This window comes from Melozone crissalis, unplaced genomic scaffold (assembly GCF_028551555.1).
Source record: "Melozone crissalis strain CALT ecotype California unplaced genomic scaffold, PUWL_Pcris_2 ptg000004l_1, whole genome shotgun sequence".
NCBI classification, from domain to species: domain Eukaryota; kingdom Metazoa; phylum Chordata; class Aves; order Passeriformes; family Passerellidae; genus Melozone; species Melozone crissalis.
Window position 1 is genome coordinate 24,324,151 of NW_026535782.1, and position 18,546 is coordinate 24,342,696.

The 18,546-nt window shown below is 37.7% G+C and overlaps 1 protein-coding gene across 2 annotated transcripts in view; it reads left to right on the plus strand.

Moving 5' to 3' along the window:
* Positions 1-263: 263 nt before the first annotated feature.
* Positions 264-18,546, plus strand: part of USP15 (ubiquitin specific peptidase 15) — a 60,696-nt gene continuing 42,413 nt past the window's right edge. For both annotated transcript variants that reach the window (XM_054274824.1, XM_054274831.1), the window contains exons 1-4: positions 264-406; positions 11,245-11,372; positions 14,482-14,612; positions 17,264-17,390. In XM_054274824.1, coding sequence (XP_054130799.1) covers positions 318-406; positions 11,245-11,372; positions 14,482-14,612; positions 17,264-17,390 — 475 coding nt within the window. In that variant the 5' untranslated portion in view covers positions 264-317. The remainder of the gene's footprint in view (positions 407-11,244; positions 11,373-14,481; positions 14,613-17,263; positions 17,391-18,546) is intronic.

Consider the following 18,546-nt stretch of genomic DNA (forward strand, 5'->3'; position numbering starts at 1 on the left):
CAATTATGGTGATCCAAACCACTCATCCGGCAGCGAGGCGTAAGGGCTCTAATTACGCACGCTCTCGAATTAAGGCACTGAGGGAAATGTCGCCCGCCCGTCCCTCTCCGCTGTGGGGGCGGAACGGGACGGGACGAGACCGGGGGACGGGACCTCCCGGCCGCGAGGGGGCGCTGCCCCGCCCGGGCCCTCTCCGGCCCCCGCCCCGCGGCTTGTGGGAAGGGCGGGGCCGCGGCCGCCCCCTGCAGGCGTCACTCCCAGCATGCAGCGCGGCGCGCTCCTGCCCCTGCCGCCGCTGCCGCTGCCGGGCGGAGAAGATGGCGGAGGGAGGCGCGGCGGATCTGGAGACCCAGCGCACGGACGTCGCGGCGCTGCTCAAAACCGCCCTCCGCAAGGGCGACACCTGGTGAGGGAGGAGCGGGGGGGCTCGGGTGGACCGGCGCGGGCGGCGTCCTCCCGCCCCCGGGGCCGCTTGGCTGCCGGAGGGACCGACCTCCTTCCCCTCGCCCTCCCCCCCCCCCCCCCCCACCGCCCGCTCCCGGGGGCGGCTCGACGTCTCTCCCGCTGCCGCGCAAGTGGAGGCGGGTGACATGGGCAGGGAGGCAGGGCTGTGCCGCGCGCTGCCCGCCGCTCGGTTCCCGCAGCTGCTGCCAGGCGGGGAGCGGCCGCCTGGGCGCGGCGGGGCCTCGGCCTGGCCCGGGCGGCGGGCGGGGAGGCAGCGAGGTCAGCGCCCTGAGGGGAGGGCACGGAGCGAGCGGCGCGGCTGCCGGGGCGCGCTGCCGGGCGGCAGCCCCGGATGGCGGGCCCGGAGCCCGCACCGGGCTTGTTTTGGCTGAGCGAGGAGTGTTGAGGTGGGGGAGAAGAGCTCTGCTAGCTGGCGTTTCTTCCATTATCCAGGCTGAAATGGCCCCGGCGTCACCTTCGCGTTATCAGAATTGATATCTGTACTCTGGCCTAGGTGCCCCGAGACCCGTCCGTGGCTGTGACAAGCCTTGAGTTTAAATTTTATTGTGACTATAAACGTGTTGGTTTCCTAAGAAAGGGTCCCTGAAGGTGCGAACGGACCCTTATGACACGTTTGATAATTATGTTTTTCTGGTCAGTCGTAAAATATTCCTTAGTATGCCATACAAATTGTCAACAGAATAATCCACGGTTTAATAAGCACCTCTTTTTGGCGTGTATTTGGTAATTGAGGTTTTATAGTTGTAGTGCTATGAGGCTAGGAAATGGGACCTTTTTTTAGGAGGGGAAAAACTAAGGAACTGACACTTTTTCCACGACTCAACCTCTTCATCTCTTCCTGTGTGAAACTGTCACCCAAAGACAAAGGCTGAAGCATTAACTTACAGAAAATTAACTCTGAATACACAGAAGTAGAACTAGCCCACCTCATTTCAGCTGTCATCACTCACTGTTCCAGTTCTATAAAAGACTATATTTAACAGTGTTGATACTGCAGCATGTGTCAGAAGCATACATTCTGATGCATTATTCAAATACTGCTGAGTATATGTTCCGTTTTGGCATACGAACAGACTGCTCTTGAAACTGGAAAAGTGTAAGAAACTAGAAAAAGAAAATTATTTCACATGGTAGTGTTGAAAATGACCAGCAGTAGTAAAAGTGTGCTCAGGATAGATGTCTTTCAAGACTATTTTTTTATGGTTCTGCTGGGTAATTCCCAGTTACTAAAACAGTGTTTCAGGCAGTTAATATTGTTCAAAGTGATAGTGCTTTTATGACTAGTTGACGGCGTGACCGAAACAATAAGTTTACTGTGCTGTTTGCTCTTTTTAGTACGCTCAATATTTTAATACAGAAGAATCAGTTATGTGGGAAAAGCTTCTAAATGTTCTGTGAGACTATATCTAGCTGTGGCTGATACTGATATAAGTCAAGTGTTTTAAAACTGAATAAGCTACAGCAAAGTCCCATTAAGTTTTACTCGTGAGCTGTTAAATGGAGCTACATAAATGTGTATGCTTGTGCATTCATAGGATTTATGTTTTGACTGTGCAGCTATCTTCACAAATTGAATGGTACGTTTACTCCAAATGCTTTTGTAGAGGTGTTTTGTAAATGGCTTTTAGGTCTTTTGGGACATCAGTAAGGAAACAACACTTAAGGTGCTGTAAGCCATGATTCAAAATTGCATTGATTCAGTAGTAAATACTGCTGAAAAAAATTTCAGGAGTGCCATACCAACCTGTTCTGTGTGAGCTTTCAAACACTCAAATGCAGTCCTTTTAAAAATACTGGCTTGTACATCAAAAGTCTTTTCCATGCTATTCAGAATTTAGAATGGAGAAAACACTAAGCTGCATATGGAAAGTATAAAGCTTTGGGGGTTTTCTCTAAGAAAAAAGCAACTAAAGAATAGGGCAAAGAGAGGCAAATCTTAAAAGCATCTATGAAGTGGCTGATGAATTTCTTTGTTCTTCATGTACACTGCAGAGAGAAAGAAGTAAAATTGACTTGAAATGCAGCATTTTTAGAGTTAGGTATTGGAAGAAGAATTGCTAGAACTGGAAACTGGTTGAACAGGTGGTTTAGTAAGATGTAGAGTTTGTTCCATTAGATTTTTTTAAAAGTTGCTTGGGAATTGCATGCATGAGGCTGTATTGCTTCAGTGGACAGACAAGGTTAGTGTCTTTTAACTGCTTCAGCTGCAGGGACAAGATTTTGGGCTAGTTTGTCCCAGTGGTCTTTTTTTGCATTCTTTATGACCAGTTAATAAATTATTAAACTCTGAGAGATTGAGGATTCTTCTGTTTCTCCATTTATCCTAATTTTCCAAACATACGTTAAATAAAAATGAGATTATTCCAAGAATGAACTTCCTTTGTTTATCAGTTCTTTTGAGTAATGTTGTCTACTTTTGTTAGTAAGGTCAGTATAAAAACGACACTTTTGTTCCACAGAACCTGAATTAATAGAAGTTTTACTTCTTGCAGTATTGTCCAAAGGTTCTTCAGGTTCTGGGGTTCTTATCTCTATAGGAAAAGAGAAAATGCTGCATTTCATTGTATGTCTCACAGTTTTAGCATCCGATACAATTACATCTGAGTATTCTGAAATTCTACTGGTGCTTGACAAGTGAGGAGAATTTATTGTATGAGGAGATTTTACCCTCTCATTTAGAATGACAAAAATTATTGGTTGTTACAGCTGCAGGCAAATCTGAACTCACTCAGTGCCTTCTACTGTCAAATTGAAGAGCTGTTGATGTTCATCAGATTTTAGGCGCAGTATAATATGTGTGACCAACTGGTCTGATGATGTAATTTAATGTCTTTGTAGCTGCAGTGATATTCTTGAGAACCTTGCCAAGTTTTTCTGTTTTTACAATATCACGGAAGTACAATTTTCAATACCAAAAGTTATTGATCTTGGAACAATTTTGTCATAGAGGGGAGGACTGTCAGTTTTTGTATGTGACTTCTTGAGAGATTTCTCTGTAATTTCTTCCCCATGTTAAAGTGTGATTTCTTGGGTTTAGCTTTAAAACAACCTTCTGCCCTTACTTCCTGTAGTTCCTGTTCTTTTGTGGCTTAGTCAGAAATGTGGCAGTAGCTTGGATATGACATTACAAATGCTTTCACACTCTTGCACATATTGTCCCTCCATGGTCTAGGATATTTAACCACCTTTCTCACCTTTAGGTATCACCTGCCAATGCATGTTTTACTTCAAGTGCATGATAGTGACTTAAAAATAGCCAACAGCTCAGCAATCAGTTTTACTACTTTTTCTCTCTCTTCCTTCCAGAGTTTCCCTACCGTGCTTCTTTCATCTATTGCTTGCCATAGCAATTTGTGAGCTGATGAGAATATACAAGTTACTTGGATAAGAATTATGCAGTTACAGTGGACAAAAACTATCACATGGAGTTTATTTAGTGGCTAAGGGAACAAATGCAATCATTGGATGTTTGAATAGGGAATACCAAGTAGCAGTACAAATATGTACTGTATACAGAATATAATAGTGAAGCCATTCTACTGTCCAGTTCTTGTGTCCACATGTGACAGAAGGTGTTCATTTAGAATGAGTTCAGATATCTCAAAATCTAAGAGGGAAAGCAAAAGCCTTGTCTTTCAGAAACGAGCTTGGAGAACCTTTGTCTGTTTTGCTTGAGTTTTGAGTTGTGAAATAGTTACATAAGAGGAAGGTGTCTTCTAGGATAAGAATTTTTAGACAAGCAGATAAAGATTTAAGACACTATGTAAACTGAAGCTAGTCAGGTTTAGGCCAGAAGGAAGGTGCTGATTTTCAGCCCTGTTAGCCAATGAATTTTGGTGCCAGTCATCACTTCACAAGAGTGATGAGAAAGATTCTTAATGTCTTCTTGGTTTTTAAGGCGTGCAAATTAGTAAAACCTCAGAAGTAAGTATTTTACATTATAAATGTGTCTGATACACATCACTTCTGAAATTCTGCTGAGTCTAGGTAGTGTACTGTTGTTATCCATGCAGTACATTTCTTGGATGGTGATAAAAATATTCTTTTCTTAACCTGTGGGAATTTCATTGCCTTTCCAATTGTAATACTTGGTCACTGAAGAGAGTAACTAAAAAGAAGTGGGGTAAAAATCCTTCCCAGTGAGTGATCAGTAAATATGACAAGTTCAACCTTAAGGGATTTTTTCCTCCAGAAGTGAATTTCCCCACTGAACATAAAAGCATTTTAATTCTGGCTGCAGTGAAAACTCATGAAGCTTGATGAACAGGGCTACATCTGTAGCTGTGCTTAATAATCCTGTGCCATCATTGATGATAGCCTTGATGCTGAAGTGCTTTGCTTTAATAGCGTTTTACACTGTGGACTTCAAAGCACATGCTGAGCTGGAAGGGACCCACAAAGATGATCAAGTCCAGCTCAGCCCTGCACAGGACATCCCCAGGAGTCAGGCCATGTACCTTCTTCTCAGTGCTGTCCTCTCAGTGTTCTCCACATGGCATCATCCATCATTGCGTTGTGCGTGAACAGAGCCTGGACTGAATGTTAATGGAAGGTTTTACTGGATTTCACTGAGGGCATGATGAAATGTTATGGACCTGCACTTCAATAATATTTGCAATTACATTCTAAATTATTTTGATAACTTCATAAAATGAGAAACAAGGAACACTATGTCAGGGTCCCAAGGATAGATTAAGATTTGGATGAGTTTTTATTTTCAAATGAGGTTTAAGTTGCTGATTTTGACTTTTAAACCTTGTGGTTGGAGTTTGGTGTTAGGTTTCTCTCACTGCATAAGGAGTGGTACTGCATGTGACCAGTAGTTTACAAAGATTTTAATTTTTCTGGACAATGCTTACAGTGGAGATGACTAGATGTATTTTTCTTCTGTAAATTGATTAGGTGAGGTGAGAGCGTGTTAAAATCATGTTTGTTCCAGGCTTTTGCCTGAAAATTGATTTGTTAGATTATTTTTTAATGAAAAGTCTTTACTTAAATGGAAAATTTCTAAAGGCATACAAAACACTTATATGATTCTTAAAATTGTGCTCCACTAATTTTGGCTGAAAGGTACTTTTTGGTTGGCCTCTTGGTTGAAGAGGCCTCTTTCAGTCTGTGGATGAAGCACATTATGGCAGTGGAGCATATCATGAGCTGTAGTGAGAATTTTATTTGCTGATTTGAAATCTTGGTGCATTTTGTTGAGCTAAACACTTATTTCTGAAGAGGAATTTGGAATACTTGGACAGATTTCTTAAAAATGGGAGGTAAACTATATCTTTTTTTGTCTTTGACCCCTGCACTTTTTTCTTGTGGATTTACCTATATTTTGAATAAAAAGATGGTATGGTTTGTTTGATACAGTAGAATAATTATCACCATTTTGAACTTTAGAACTTGTTAATTCTGGAAGAAAGTTGAATTTAAAGGCATTTATTAATTTTGAATCTATTTAGTCAAGCAATTTTTGTCACCTTAATCAAAGTAGAAATACAGATACAAACCCTTTCTTACATTTTTATTTTTATAGTTGCAGTTGTGCAAGAACAAAAATCAGATGTTGTGCCTTTAAGCAGGAGTCCTAATTTGCTTTCTGCAAAACAGTTGTTCCACTTTGTCCTCTGTATTGCTTAATCTGTACTCATGCACAGTGAGGAGAGTAAAAAAAAAATCTTCACCTATCTCTCTGGACAATTTGCACAGTTTTACTGTTAAAAGTGAAATAGCTTTTGTTCAGAAGAGACGATGTCCCAGCAGTACACAGTGCAGAATGAGTGTCTCTCTGTGAGATGTCTTTATTGCATATTAAAGTTTTCTGGTTTAATTTTGGATTCAAAACACTGAAGTATCAGTCATTATAAATAAATCTAGGTTACATGTTGTTTAATTCTGTCTGTATATAATGGTCACAAGAATTCAGAAGCTTTGGACAGCAGTGGGAAATACCAAGATCTTAGTCATACTGTTCAGATATTTTTCTATCAACTTGGATGTTGAGGTAAAGAATGAGAGCTGTTGTACATGTATAATGTTTCTATTATGTTAATTAGGTTTATTAAGTCAAAATATGCAGTAAATCACCTGTGAACTTGAATTACATTCAAAGTTTCAAACCATGGGAGAATTTTAGAAATCAGTTAGTAAGTTTCCTGCAAGTACTTTCTTTTGTTCAGTCAGCAATGTCCATGTAGTCATGCAGCTGCAAATTTTAAAACTTCCATAAACTTAAAATTTATTTTTATTATTTGTTGAGTTTTTGCTTAAGAAATAAAGGTGTATTTCAAGTGTAGTAGCTTCACATTTTTGTACTTGTAAATTAATGTGCAAAGACTGTAAGTAATCCTATTTTGGGCTGCCTTGGGTCTCTACAGTTGATCATTTGGTCATACATAAGGATGTGGTGTTTTCTGGTAAATTTAATTGGGTGACCCAGTTTTATTGGGTTTGCATGGCCAGTGTTGGTAGCAGGGCTGCTCCAGGGGTGGCCTTTAGGAGAAGGTGCCAGAAGCTTCCCCTGTGCCTTACAGAGCCAGTGCCAGCCAGCTCCAGATGGACTGACCACTGGCCAAGGCCAAATAGCCCAAATTGAAGGGGACCCAGAAGGGACTTGGAATCCAACTTCCTGCTCTTTGCAGGGCTGCCTAAAGCTAAACCATATGGCTGAGAGAGTTTTCCAGGTGATCCTTGAACTGCCCAGCTTGGTGCTGTGACCACTTCCCTCGGGAGCCTGTTCCGGTGACCAGCCGCCCCCTCAGGCCTTTCATGATGTGGAGTACGAACTTCCCCTTTGCAGCTTCCTTCCATTTCCTCATGTTTTATTCCACTGTCTGGCATTCCAGAGGACTCTGGAGTGTAAATTGTCCCTTGTATATGATAATCCACTTCAGACAGGCAAGAAACATTTTATAGAAGAGAGCAGATATATCTTATAGAGCAATCTGGAGCTCTGCTCAGAAGTAAATACTGGGTAATGAAGTAGGCCAGACTGGAACTGAGAACATATTCACATGTTCTGTAGATTTTTGATTCTACTTGCTCAAAGAAAATTTTAAATATACATAATATAACCAAGAAAAACCTCATAAAGTTAAACAAACTGTACAGATACTTCCAGTATTGTTAATACTGAAAATTCAGTATTTGAGTGTAATTTTCAGCAAGTGGTATATGCAAGTTTTGCTTACTGTCAGGTAAAGGTTTGGGTCTATTCCAGTGTTCTGTGTTACTGACCAGTTGGCTCCAAGTGACTTGATTGTACTATTTTCTTCAAACAATTACTGATTTATTTGAAATACCTATAAATGTCAGATATCTGCTGGTTTAGAGTTAACCAGTTCATTTGGCTGTGCAGTTGTCTTGATTTTTAAAGTTTGCCCCCCAAAGCAGAATATCTAGAAATTTGAGACTGTTCTTGAGTTTAATCTTTATTCAAATCCTCCAGATTTCTTTTACCTCAGAAGATGGGTTGGTTATCCTGCTCACTAGCTAAACTGGTGACATGCCAGAGAGCAAAATCTGTGTTTCCTGAAATCTTGGTTCCATCAGATAACAAACATTTCTTAATCATAATTTTAAAAAACAGATAGACCACACATTTTAACTTTGATGGGGAATTCTGGGGTATCCTTCTTGGTCAGGTCCACAGTTCAAAAAACTACTGCAGCATTAGACTCATTTGGAACCCCTTGCTGCATTAGGTAATAGTAACAAAAATAAAGGCAAAACATTATACCAAGCTTAATATACATATATTTTGGTCTGTATTTTAGCAATACATGGTATTCTATTTTTGTATCTGAGACAACACACATTACAGGGTAATGTATCTGGTCCAAGTGCTTACCCCAAGTTTTTAATATTTTTTTCCTTAAAAAGGGATCAAATATAATTTAACAAATGAGGATTTAGTAGATGTAGTTCTGATTACTTGAGCTTCCTCTTAAATTACTGGATGTCCCTCATGGGTAATACTTAGTTTTCAGGTGGTTGGTTGTGTCATGGATTTTAAAACGCTGATGAAACGATAAGTTGATAAGTTGCCTTGTAGTGGTTTCCCTTCTCTTGTGCAGATGAGTAGTCTTGTTGATCTTGATAAGAATGCTATATTGAATGTGTTTTTAGAGTCAAAAGCTGTAATTTATAAATCTCTGATTATTACTTTTCCCATTAATGCTAGGAAGTCTGGATTTTAGCTACAGAAGTGCTTTAGCAGGTTGATTGATTTGCCTTAAACTGAGCATGGTGTAATTGTGCTCTTTTATTTTTTTCCCCTTCCCCGGCATAATCTTTAATGTGGCATATCCTTCTTGCATAAAATGAGGGTAGTGTATGGCATTTGAATGCAAATTTCTGGTTTCTCTAATCTTACTGGAAATGTAGTATTTCATGTCTTGATTAAGAGCACATTCTTGTAATGGGGTGTTCTGGTTTTGGCCAGGATAGAGTTAATTTTTCATGGTGAGGGAATGGAGCCTGGAACCCAGCCCTGGGCATGTCCAGGTTATTATGCTCTACCACTCCCAGGGGTGGGAGTCAAGGGCTCCTGCTTGGGAGAAGAGAGATGTGGCTTCAGGATGAGGAAAGGCATGGCAGGGGGGAAACCCATCCACCACTGTTCGTTGTCCCCCAGGATGAGCATTTTCCTTGTAAATCACCCTCTTTTTACAATTCTGTCATTAATATTGTTACTGTTTCTTTTTTTAATGTCATTTATGTTTCCAGTAAATTGTTATTATTTCAGCCTGTAATCTCCACTTTTTGTGGGATGAGGGAAGGGGAGCAGTTTATGGTTTTGGGGTTTTTAATTCAGAGTGCTAAACTGGGGAGTACCATTCTTAAACCGGGATAAGGGAGAAGATTACAGCTAGTGTGACTGTGTTCAACAGTAACTCAAAATAGCTTTTCTCACCTGTACCAGATTCCTATTGAAGCAGAAGTAGCAGAATGTTCATTAAAGCACCTAATATGTATAAAATGTAGATATACATGTAACATGCACATACATGCCTGTAGCCAGTAATTTGCTGTAAGAATCCACATCTATAGTGTCTGCTAGCATTTTTGAAATATCTACGTGCAATTTTTTTTTTTCTTGGCAAAATAAATTTACTGAACTTTTCCATGTAATGCATGTTACTTCTACTTTGTGATAAAGGAACTTGACTGTACTGTTTAGTTCTTACCATACCTACAGAGTTGCATGGTTTATAAGTGGCCTTTCAGCTTTCTTTATACAAGAAATATTAAGCTCTTATTTGAGCCTGAAAAGATTGCTAAATGCACAATTCCTAAGCGTGAAGGGAAATGATGAAAGATTTTTTTGCGCTTCATGTTAGGAAACAACAATGTCACAACATCTCTGTTAAGGAGGACCCTAAAGAGATGCTGCACAGCAAATTTTGGTTGATGGCAAAATTAATTTGATATGGAAGAAGAAAGCTGAAGAATTGTTGAAATAGATAATGTTGAATATTTAAAATCTAGAACAGTGGACCCCAAGCTTTCTCACATTGTTAAATTTTAGTATCAAAAATGTGTATTAATCACTCTGTTGCTGGTGTGTGATAAGACATTTTAACACAGAACATTTGAAGAGTAAAATGATTCTCCAGGACCACTAATTTCTTAAGCATTAATTAAAGGCAGTTTGCCTGTATGATAGTTTCTCTTCTATGTAAAATTATATCTTTGCTTCTTCAGACTGATAGCTCATTCAAATTTAGGTCAAGAAAGCAGAGACCAATGGGACAAGGCTAGCAGGTTTGGTGCTGACTGTTCATAACCACACACAGTTACAGCTCTTATGGAATAGAGCTGGATGGCCACAGCAGAAGAGAAAGGGAGAATGCTCTTGACCTTAAGTACGTTCATGGGAATGAAAACATAGTGTATAAAGGCAAGGGCATGTCAGATTAATCCAATTCAGTTTCATCCTACCATAGTAGCAAAAGATTTGGAACAGAAAGGCAGCAGATTATGAATAGTTTTAGGAAGGAGAAATAATGCATATGGTAGCTTAAAAAAATAAATATAAATATCAGTATCACTGATAAAATTGGTATCTTGATCTTGAAGAAATCTGGACAAAAAGGTATAAAATGTAGGTATCACTGGACTCTGTAGAAGCCAGACTGTGACAACAGTTTAATCTGGATAAAAATACTGTAGAGATGAGATTTGAGATATAATCTCTTTATATGAGGTGTGATGTTGATAATAATTTGTAGGAAGAACATCTAGTCCTCTGTCAAAAGCAGGACATTTGCTGTTTGTGTTGATGTTAACTCAGAGGAAGAAAACACACTCGCTGGTTCTTGGCAAGGCATCAGAGTCCTGAAGTTTTTTAAGTTGCACTTGAATGTTATAAATAAAATTCCATGAGTAGACAATTCTTTACTGAAAGTTTTCTATCACTTTTTTAAAGGGCTGTCTAATTATAGAGATTTAACTTGAATCTCCTGAATTTGAAAATCAAGAAGAGGAATTATAGGTGACAGTCATTCATGCTAAAAAGGAAAATAGTTTTTTTCAACTTGCCATTTTTCAGCCTCTGATACGGGTTATTGGCAGTCTTGCAAAACCGCACCTGGCACTTTCAGTGCAATCTTTAATTGACACCAGTTAAAGCCCTCACTGGGAGCAGATGCTGATAATGGTGAGCAGAACAGAGAGAAAAGAATTGTTGTTTCACAAGGCTGATGAATGTTGGTGCATTATCATGAGTGAGGTAGGAAGCAGTAGAATGCCAGTAATTAATATGTATGTCTTCTTCCTTTTAAGGTATCTAGTGGATAGTCGCTGGTTCAAACAGTGGAAAAAATATGTTGGTTTTGACAGCTGGGACAAATACCAGATGGGAGATCAGAATGTGTACCCTGGTCCTATTGATAACTCTGGACTTCTCAAAGGTAACTGCTTCTCACTGTGAAATAGGCCTATAGTACATTAAGTGTGAAATTGTGCATCTTTTGAAGTTGGCAGTGTAAATGAACCTCAGCATACATAAAGTTAAAATTTTTTGTTTCTTTTCTGACCATGACAAGGGAACTGGAATAGATTTCCCTAATAAAGCACAATTTTATATTTACAGTTATTGGAATTCTTTGTAATGGTAACAAAATATGTAACAATGTAGAAATTCCTGGTTTATGATGAGATTTTGGGCTGTTTTGAGAACTGAAAATTAGTCAGGTTGACGGGTTGAGTTTGCTATGATTTCCCTTTTTTTGGTAGCTTAACCAAATTGGTTGATTTTAAATAAGATTTTTAAGTTGAACTCTAAAACTTACTTCTGTAAATAAGGCCCAAACCCTTACTTTAGTTCCGGAACAATTGAAGAACTGCTGTTATTCAGTTCAGTGGCTTAAGTTGTGTGAAATGATAGAGGATAATTCCCTATTTTCTTTATGCTCTTGTAAGGATGTTGAACTCTATCACTGCTGTGGTTACTCAGGTCTGACTGACTTCTGCTGAACTGTAGACAAATTTGTGAACACAGGTCTCAGAATACATTTCCACGTATTTTAATTTTCACATCAAATTTTGTATTTAATGTCCATTAAAGATGCTAATATTTAATCTAGCAGATACAAAATTGAGCAGATAATTGGTTTTCTTCTTTGCAGTTACAGGTAATGTAATAATACTGCTTGTTCATGTAGAGTAATACCAGTTTTGCCAACTTCACATGGTTTATGAAGAACTCTTGACTTTCTTAATTCAAAACTTCTGTAATTAGTATCTCATTATTTTACACATTGAATGTTACAGATGATTGCACCTTTTATAAAACTTGTACCATGTTTTACTAATTGTCAGTGTGAATGAGTATGTCTGACACTGACCAGTGCCTTTGTAGAAGGTGCTGTATTGTCATACACATCTGTATGTTCTCTTCCATCCAGAAACTTTGTGGTTTTGCTCCAGGTGAGTGTTGTGTTTTGTTTTCTGAAATGTGAGGATTTAGATGTTTTGTACATTCTTGTAGGAAGTCTTGCCGTGAGGCAGGGATGTTCAGGTGATACATCTCAGCTGACATCAGATGTAGCAATGTCTTTTTATCCTCACTGAGGTAGCATCAGCTTGTTCTCTCTTTGTGTCTTCCCCTTCAAAAATAGGTGATTTCTAGTTGTGTCAAAGACTGTTAGTTCATCTGTACCGTTTATGACTTAATCTGCATACCTGTTCAGCTTAAAATTACTGTTGTTATAAAGTCTAAAGTAGGGTTAGTGGTCCAAACTAGAAGTCATGTTAGCCATTTTCCTAAAAGCTTCTGAAAACCTGTATTCTGTTGTTTTGACACTACCAGTGCCCCTTTCAAAATAAACAACATCAGGAGTTGTGGACTCACTTGTTACTCATTCATGGTTGTATGCTGTGGCTCCACATTGGCAGTGATTCCATGCATCCAGTTACCTTGTGACATCTACTGTTCCTGTGTAAAGGTAGCTTTAAAATTAAGGGCATTAATGCCCAGCAAATAATAGTTTTCTCTTTCACCCAGCTCTAAAATTAAGGGCATTAATGCCCAGCAAATAATAGTTCTCTCTTTCACCCAGCTTTAAAATTAAGGGCATTAATGCCCAGCAAATACTAGTTTTTTCTTTCACCCTCTGCAAAGCGTGAAAATACATATAAAATCCTCTATACTAGGTTTTCCATGTAGCATAAACTGGCCCTGAAAATGCTTGGATTTTAATCTTGTCTTTGGCACATAGTATGCTCTAGTCGCTGTCATGCTGCTCTCTTTAAAAATGTGCATCTGATATAAAGAATAAAATAATCTAAAATGGGCATGCTTTCTCAGATATTCTGCAGTGTAATGCAATGATAAGGAAAACTGTAATTGAATTCAAAAGACTAATTCCAGGAAACTGAAGCAGTATGTTGTGCTTATATTATTATTTAAATGCTTCTCCCTTGTTTCCAGAACATTTGGATGAAGTGAGAGCAATGAAAAGTAACAGGTAGAGATTTCAGTTAATCTCAACATGTGCAAAAAGATCCAATATGATGTAATGCACGTGTCATGTTCAAAGGAAGAGATACATCGCCAAAGCGGGCACAAGGAAGTAGGTATTTAGAGTAGCTGATTGTTCATCATAGCAAACAGTGCTGTATGTGAGGGACTGAATTGTCAGAATCAGGGTATCTATGTGATGGTTCTAAAAAAAAATATCTTAGAAGAAATGTTGGTATTTGTAGGAGAGAATAGAATCCAAATTACGCCTTCTCAGCATATAAGATCAGTGCAGAAATACAGTATGAATCTTGTGAAGAGTTATGTAGACCTGAAGAAGTGCTTGTGGATTTCTCCCCTCACTATGCTCCCAGCTACCATGTGATGCTTCCAGACGGAGGGACAGCTGCCCTGAATGTTTGAAGCTCACAGTAGCTCACATCTGGAATCACCTCTTAGACCTAAAAGATAGCTGCTAGTAGTAAGGATTGAATGAAAGATAAAAGCATGCTGCTTACCTTAAGAGATTCCAAGTTGTGCTTCACTCAAGTGCAGCATCTCCCCTTCTCTGCAAGGAATTTTGTAGTGACTTAACAGAGCACATAGGATCCTTGAAATAGGAGGTTGTACTATGCTACTTTCCTAGTCTGATTTAGAATTACTTCAGACTTTGTCTTGAATCTACAGTTAACTACTCATTCTTGTTTTCAGCTGTGGAAGTATCCATGATGATGTGGGAATATGTGTGAAGTGAGTGGGAGAAATGAATTGCTTTCTCTGAAAGCTAGGATGGTGTATGATAACAAACTAGGTGCTTGTAATTGCATGGGAATATAAAGTTGTCACTCATACAGTAAAGAATATCACCTGTAATAGGTGTGCTAAGGATAAACTGGATAGTTTGCCTACATGGTTTCAGAAGACCTGCTTTGAACACCATAATACTGGTAACATAATTGTGACTCAAAATATTTTGTCTGCTGTTTCTGAAAAATGTTACATTAAAAACTCAAGCACAGAATTACAGTATTCAAATTAAAATAATCTTTCTCTTATAGATGGTGATTCTCAGTCTCTCAAGGAACATCTCATTGATGAGCTGGACTACATCCTTTTGCCAACTGAAGGCTGGAATAGGCTAGTGAGCTGGTACACACTGATGGAAGGTCAAGAGCCAATTGCACGCAAGGTACTCTTTAACTGCCTGCTGCGATTAGTATGGTTCACATGTACTCCTGCAAGTACACAGGCGTTGCACGGGAATTTATTAGCAGACTTCTAAGTCCTGGCCTATGATAATCATATAAAGAACTCCAGCTTTAGTTGCTTAGTGATATCTAATTTTTATTCAAACTTTTGAGGTTTAAATGTGTAATATTGAGGCAGGGGGATGCAAAGGACATAATACTTTCTTTTTCTGGAAGTAACTTGGCTTAATATCTCAAGATCTTGCTTTAGAAGCTTGTATGGCTGTTAATGCAAATGGTTTTGTAATTTGGTAAATAACTCTAAAACTATATTGACTGTGTTAGTGAAAAGTCTAGCTGTAATAATGTTAACATCGGTGGAGTAATTGCTGATAAACACTCTGCTCAGCTGCTTGCCAAGGGAGTTATTTCTTTAAGCAAAAGGCTTACCTCAACACAAGTCGTAGGCCATGGTATGGTGGATGGTGTGGCCCTCCGTCAATGTGAGATACTGAAAAATTAGCATCTTTAAATTTTTTTGTTTGCTCCAATCTCATAATACCCTTATTATTAAAGGTGAGAGGACATTTCACCAGTTTGCTGATCATACACTCTTCTTTTGTTTGTATTATTTCTTAAGATTTTCAAATTAGTGATTTCAGTTGCATCCTCACTGGACTGAGTTACTTAGTTTTTAAAATATATTTTGGTATATTTATTCTTTTTGTATTGGCTGCTGGGGTGCATTTTTTCAGTTACAGGGATCTTTATTTTAATTCTTTTTAAATTGCTAAAAAAATATTAGGCTTAGAATTTAGTTTTATGATTTCTGGTGCAATACAACTTTTGTTTCCTTCTTACGATGTAAGTATGGTCTAACTGCATGCATGCTGGCTGCTAACCTAAAGTTCACTCTTGAAATATATCGTAGATATAGCTGTAGAAGAATTTCTGGGTCTTCAAAATGAATTTGGTCAGTAACAGAAGTTTAAGGGTTTTATATTTTCTCTAGTATGATAAAGTAGTTGTTTGGTTTTTGGTCTTGTTTTAAAGAGACATCCCTGAAATGTCTGTCATTTTGTCTAGTTCTGTTAGAGCTGAAATCCATTAGAATAATTCCCTTTCTTTAAAAATACATCTGTTATCAACTTGGTATTGTTTCTTCTGAGGATGGGTTTCGGTAAACTGCATACTCTTCCATCATCATGGTAAAGTAAAAAGTCTAATTTTTTCAGTTTGGGAGGAAAATGGAATGAGAGAGCAGTGAAATTAGAGTAACTTCCATTTCACTTCGAAGTAGCTCACTGGAAAAATACATGGAGTGTAATGAGTGGCCAGGTAAACTGGCATAGCTTTGTTATTTTCTGCCAGTATGAACAGCAGTTATCCTCTGCAAAGCATATAAGCATATTCCAGTTCAGCATTTTTGTTTCTGATGCTTTTGTCGTTCATTGTTATTTTTCCTGTCTGCCATTATGAGGTGCTTTTTTTTTTTTCATAAACGTGGTATTGTACTTTATTTCATCCCCTGTGTTACATCAGCTATTTTTGAAATGTGGATCCAAATTTGAAATTGATAAAATTTTGTATTCAATCTACATCAAATAATAGTAAGACTTCTTGTAATAGGTTGTACCTACCACTAGAGTGTTGGTTTTTATTCTCACAAGCGTGTTAGTCACACTGCGTAGTTTTGTTTACTGGCACTATTTTGTTGTGACTCTAGTAGCTGCAAACTGTTAAGCTGCTCAAATTAAGATGCATTTTTGCTTAAATACCATGATTGACAGTCATTAAAGCTACAGCAAGAAATGAAATAATTCACTAATTTCTTCATTCTTTTCCTATGGCACATACATGTAAGTTATATTTGTACAGCAGATAGCAGATCTCTCCTAGCAGTTAGCTGGTGGCTTTATTTTAACCGTATTTGTCAGATGGATCACATATCAGGCTGATGGTTATTTTTGGAGCAGTCTACATGACTATGCAGTTACACTTTGGAAGATCAAAAGGAAAAACATTTAAGAGGTGACCCTGAATATTTTTTTCTACATTTTACTTTTATTAAAAAACAAATCCTGTATATTTAACTATTCCATAATCTGTGTTTAAAAAATGAACATAGAATAAGCAACTGTAATAAGTAGTTAAAATTCCAAATGAATATATTCATTATTGGACTGTAAGTGAAATATTTGTAGGTTTTGTTTAAAAATGTGATATCCAGATTTTATTAGTGTGTATTATATTTTTGATAAGTACTCTTTAACTGTGAAAACTAGTGCTTGATGTTCTGAGGAAAGGATATACAATGAATGTATTTGGAAATAAAAGTACCTTTTGGGTGTTTTTACCTTTTGGTCACGTATCTTTGGATTAAGGCTGCATATTTGTGATTTCTGCTTTCTACACTTTGAAAGTCGCCATGTTATACGCAGGTAAGACAGTCATCATCATGGAAAAATGTACTTTCTAGTTTACTGTATTTCTAAAAAGCTATAGGAGAATTTTAGGTCTCATTTTATTTTTTGCATTTATTAAGTGTCTTATATTACATGAACTTCAGTTTCTTGAACAGTTCTCAAAAATATCTTGTGTGTGTATATGAGAACATATTCAGACTGATACGTGATCTCATTCTGTTTTTCAGGTCGTTGAACAGGGTATGTTTGTAAAGCACTGCAAAGTAGAAGTATATCTAACAGAATTAAAACTGTGTGAAAATGGAAATATGAACAACGTTGTCACACGAAGATTTAGTAAAGCTGATACAATAGGTATGCGCAATTATTTTCTAAAAATATGTGATTGGTACTTGTATGTGGTAGCAAGTTCTGAATAAATGTCTAGATAAAATGATAGATGGCTATTTTGACCATTAAAAACAATGGGAGTAGTTTTGTTTGGGCCAAAGTTAAAAGTTAACAAATTGGAATATTGAGGGGGTTTAATACAAATGTAACAATAAAATTGCATGTTTTATTATCTAAGCATCTGTATTAACTTTAGAGGTTTGAGCTTTTAAGAAAGTGAATAGTGTGATGTTGTTTATTGGATTTCATAGTACTTTTTCTTGGCTTTTGATGTGTAAGAAGGGTATTTTTTATGTGTTTCATTAACCAACACATTCTAATCATATATACAAAGAGAAAGATGTATTACAAAACACAAGAAAGACTGTAATTAATAAATTAATGCCTAAGGGTGACCTACAAAGGCGGTATTCTTCATGTTGTGAAGTGGCAGACCAGGCACAATCTTTTACAGTAATTGAATTGTCTATTAAACCTTTAAGTTACCTTTATATGTATTTATTTTGACTCCTCATTGAGCATTCTGTCATTGTTTGAAACTGTATTTTGATAAGATATTTGACTTTGAAAATAACAATCAGAACATTTTCAAAGATATTGCTTCCCATTTTTTGGTGTGTTTGTGCATGTGTATCTGAGATAAGAGTCTTTCAGTTGTCTGTATTTGTGCAGTTTTGTACTTCATGCAGAATTGTACTTAATGCCCTTGGCATGTATGTTCAGCTATCACTTTGTTTACATTTGTTGACAGCAGTGTATGTTTTTTAGCTTTTCCTTCTCTTCACATGACTTATACTTACCTTTAATTCTTTGCAGATTACTTGCTTTAGATGTAGTTATTTTACTTTGTTAAATTTCAGTATTTTAAGTTAGAAAACACATCATCTCTTGTACTAGAATGAAAACTTTAAAATTTTGAAAATTCTTCTTAAAACAAGGTTTGTTGTTAATTTGGCTTTTTGAAATTTGTTTTGACTTGGGAAGTTATACTTCATTATCTTCTGAGGAAACCAGAAACTTGAAAAAGGCAATTTAACATTGTCCTTCCCATAGGACCAAATGCAAGCTATTTTGCAGCTATACTGAATTTAATTTTATCACTGAGATTATAGGTAATGGA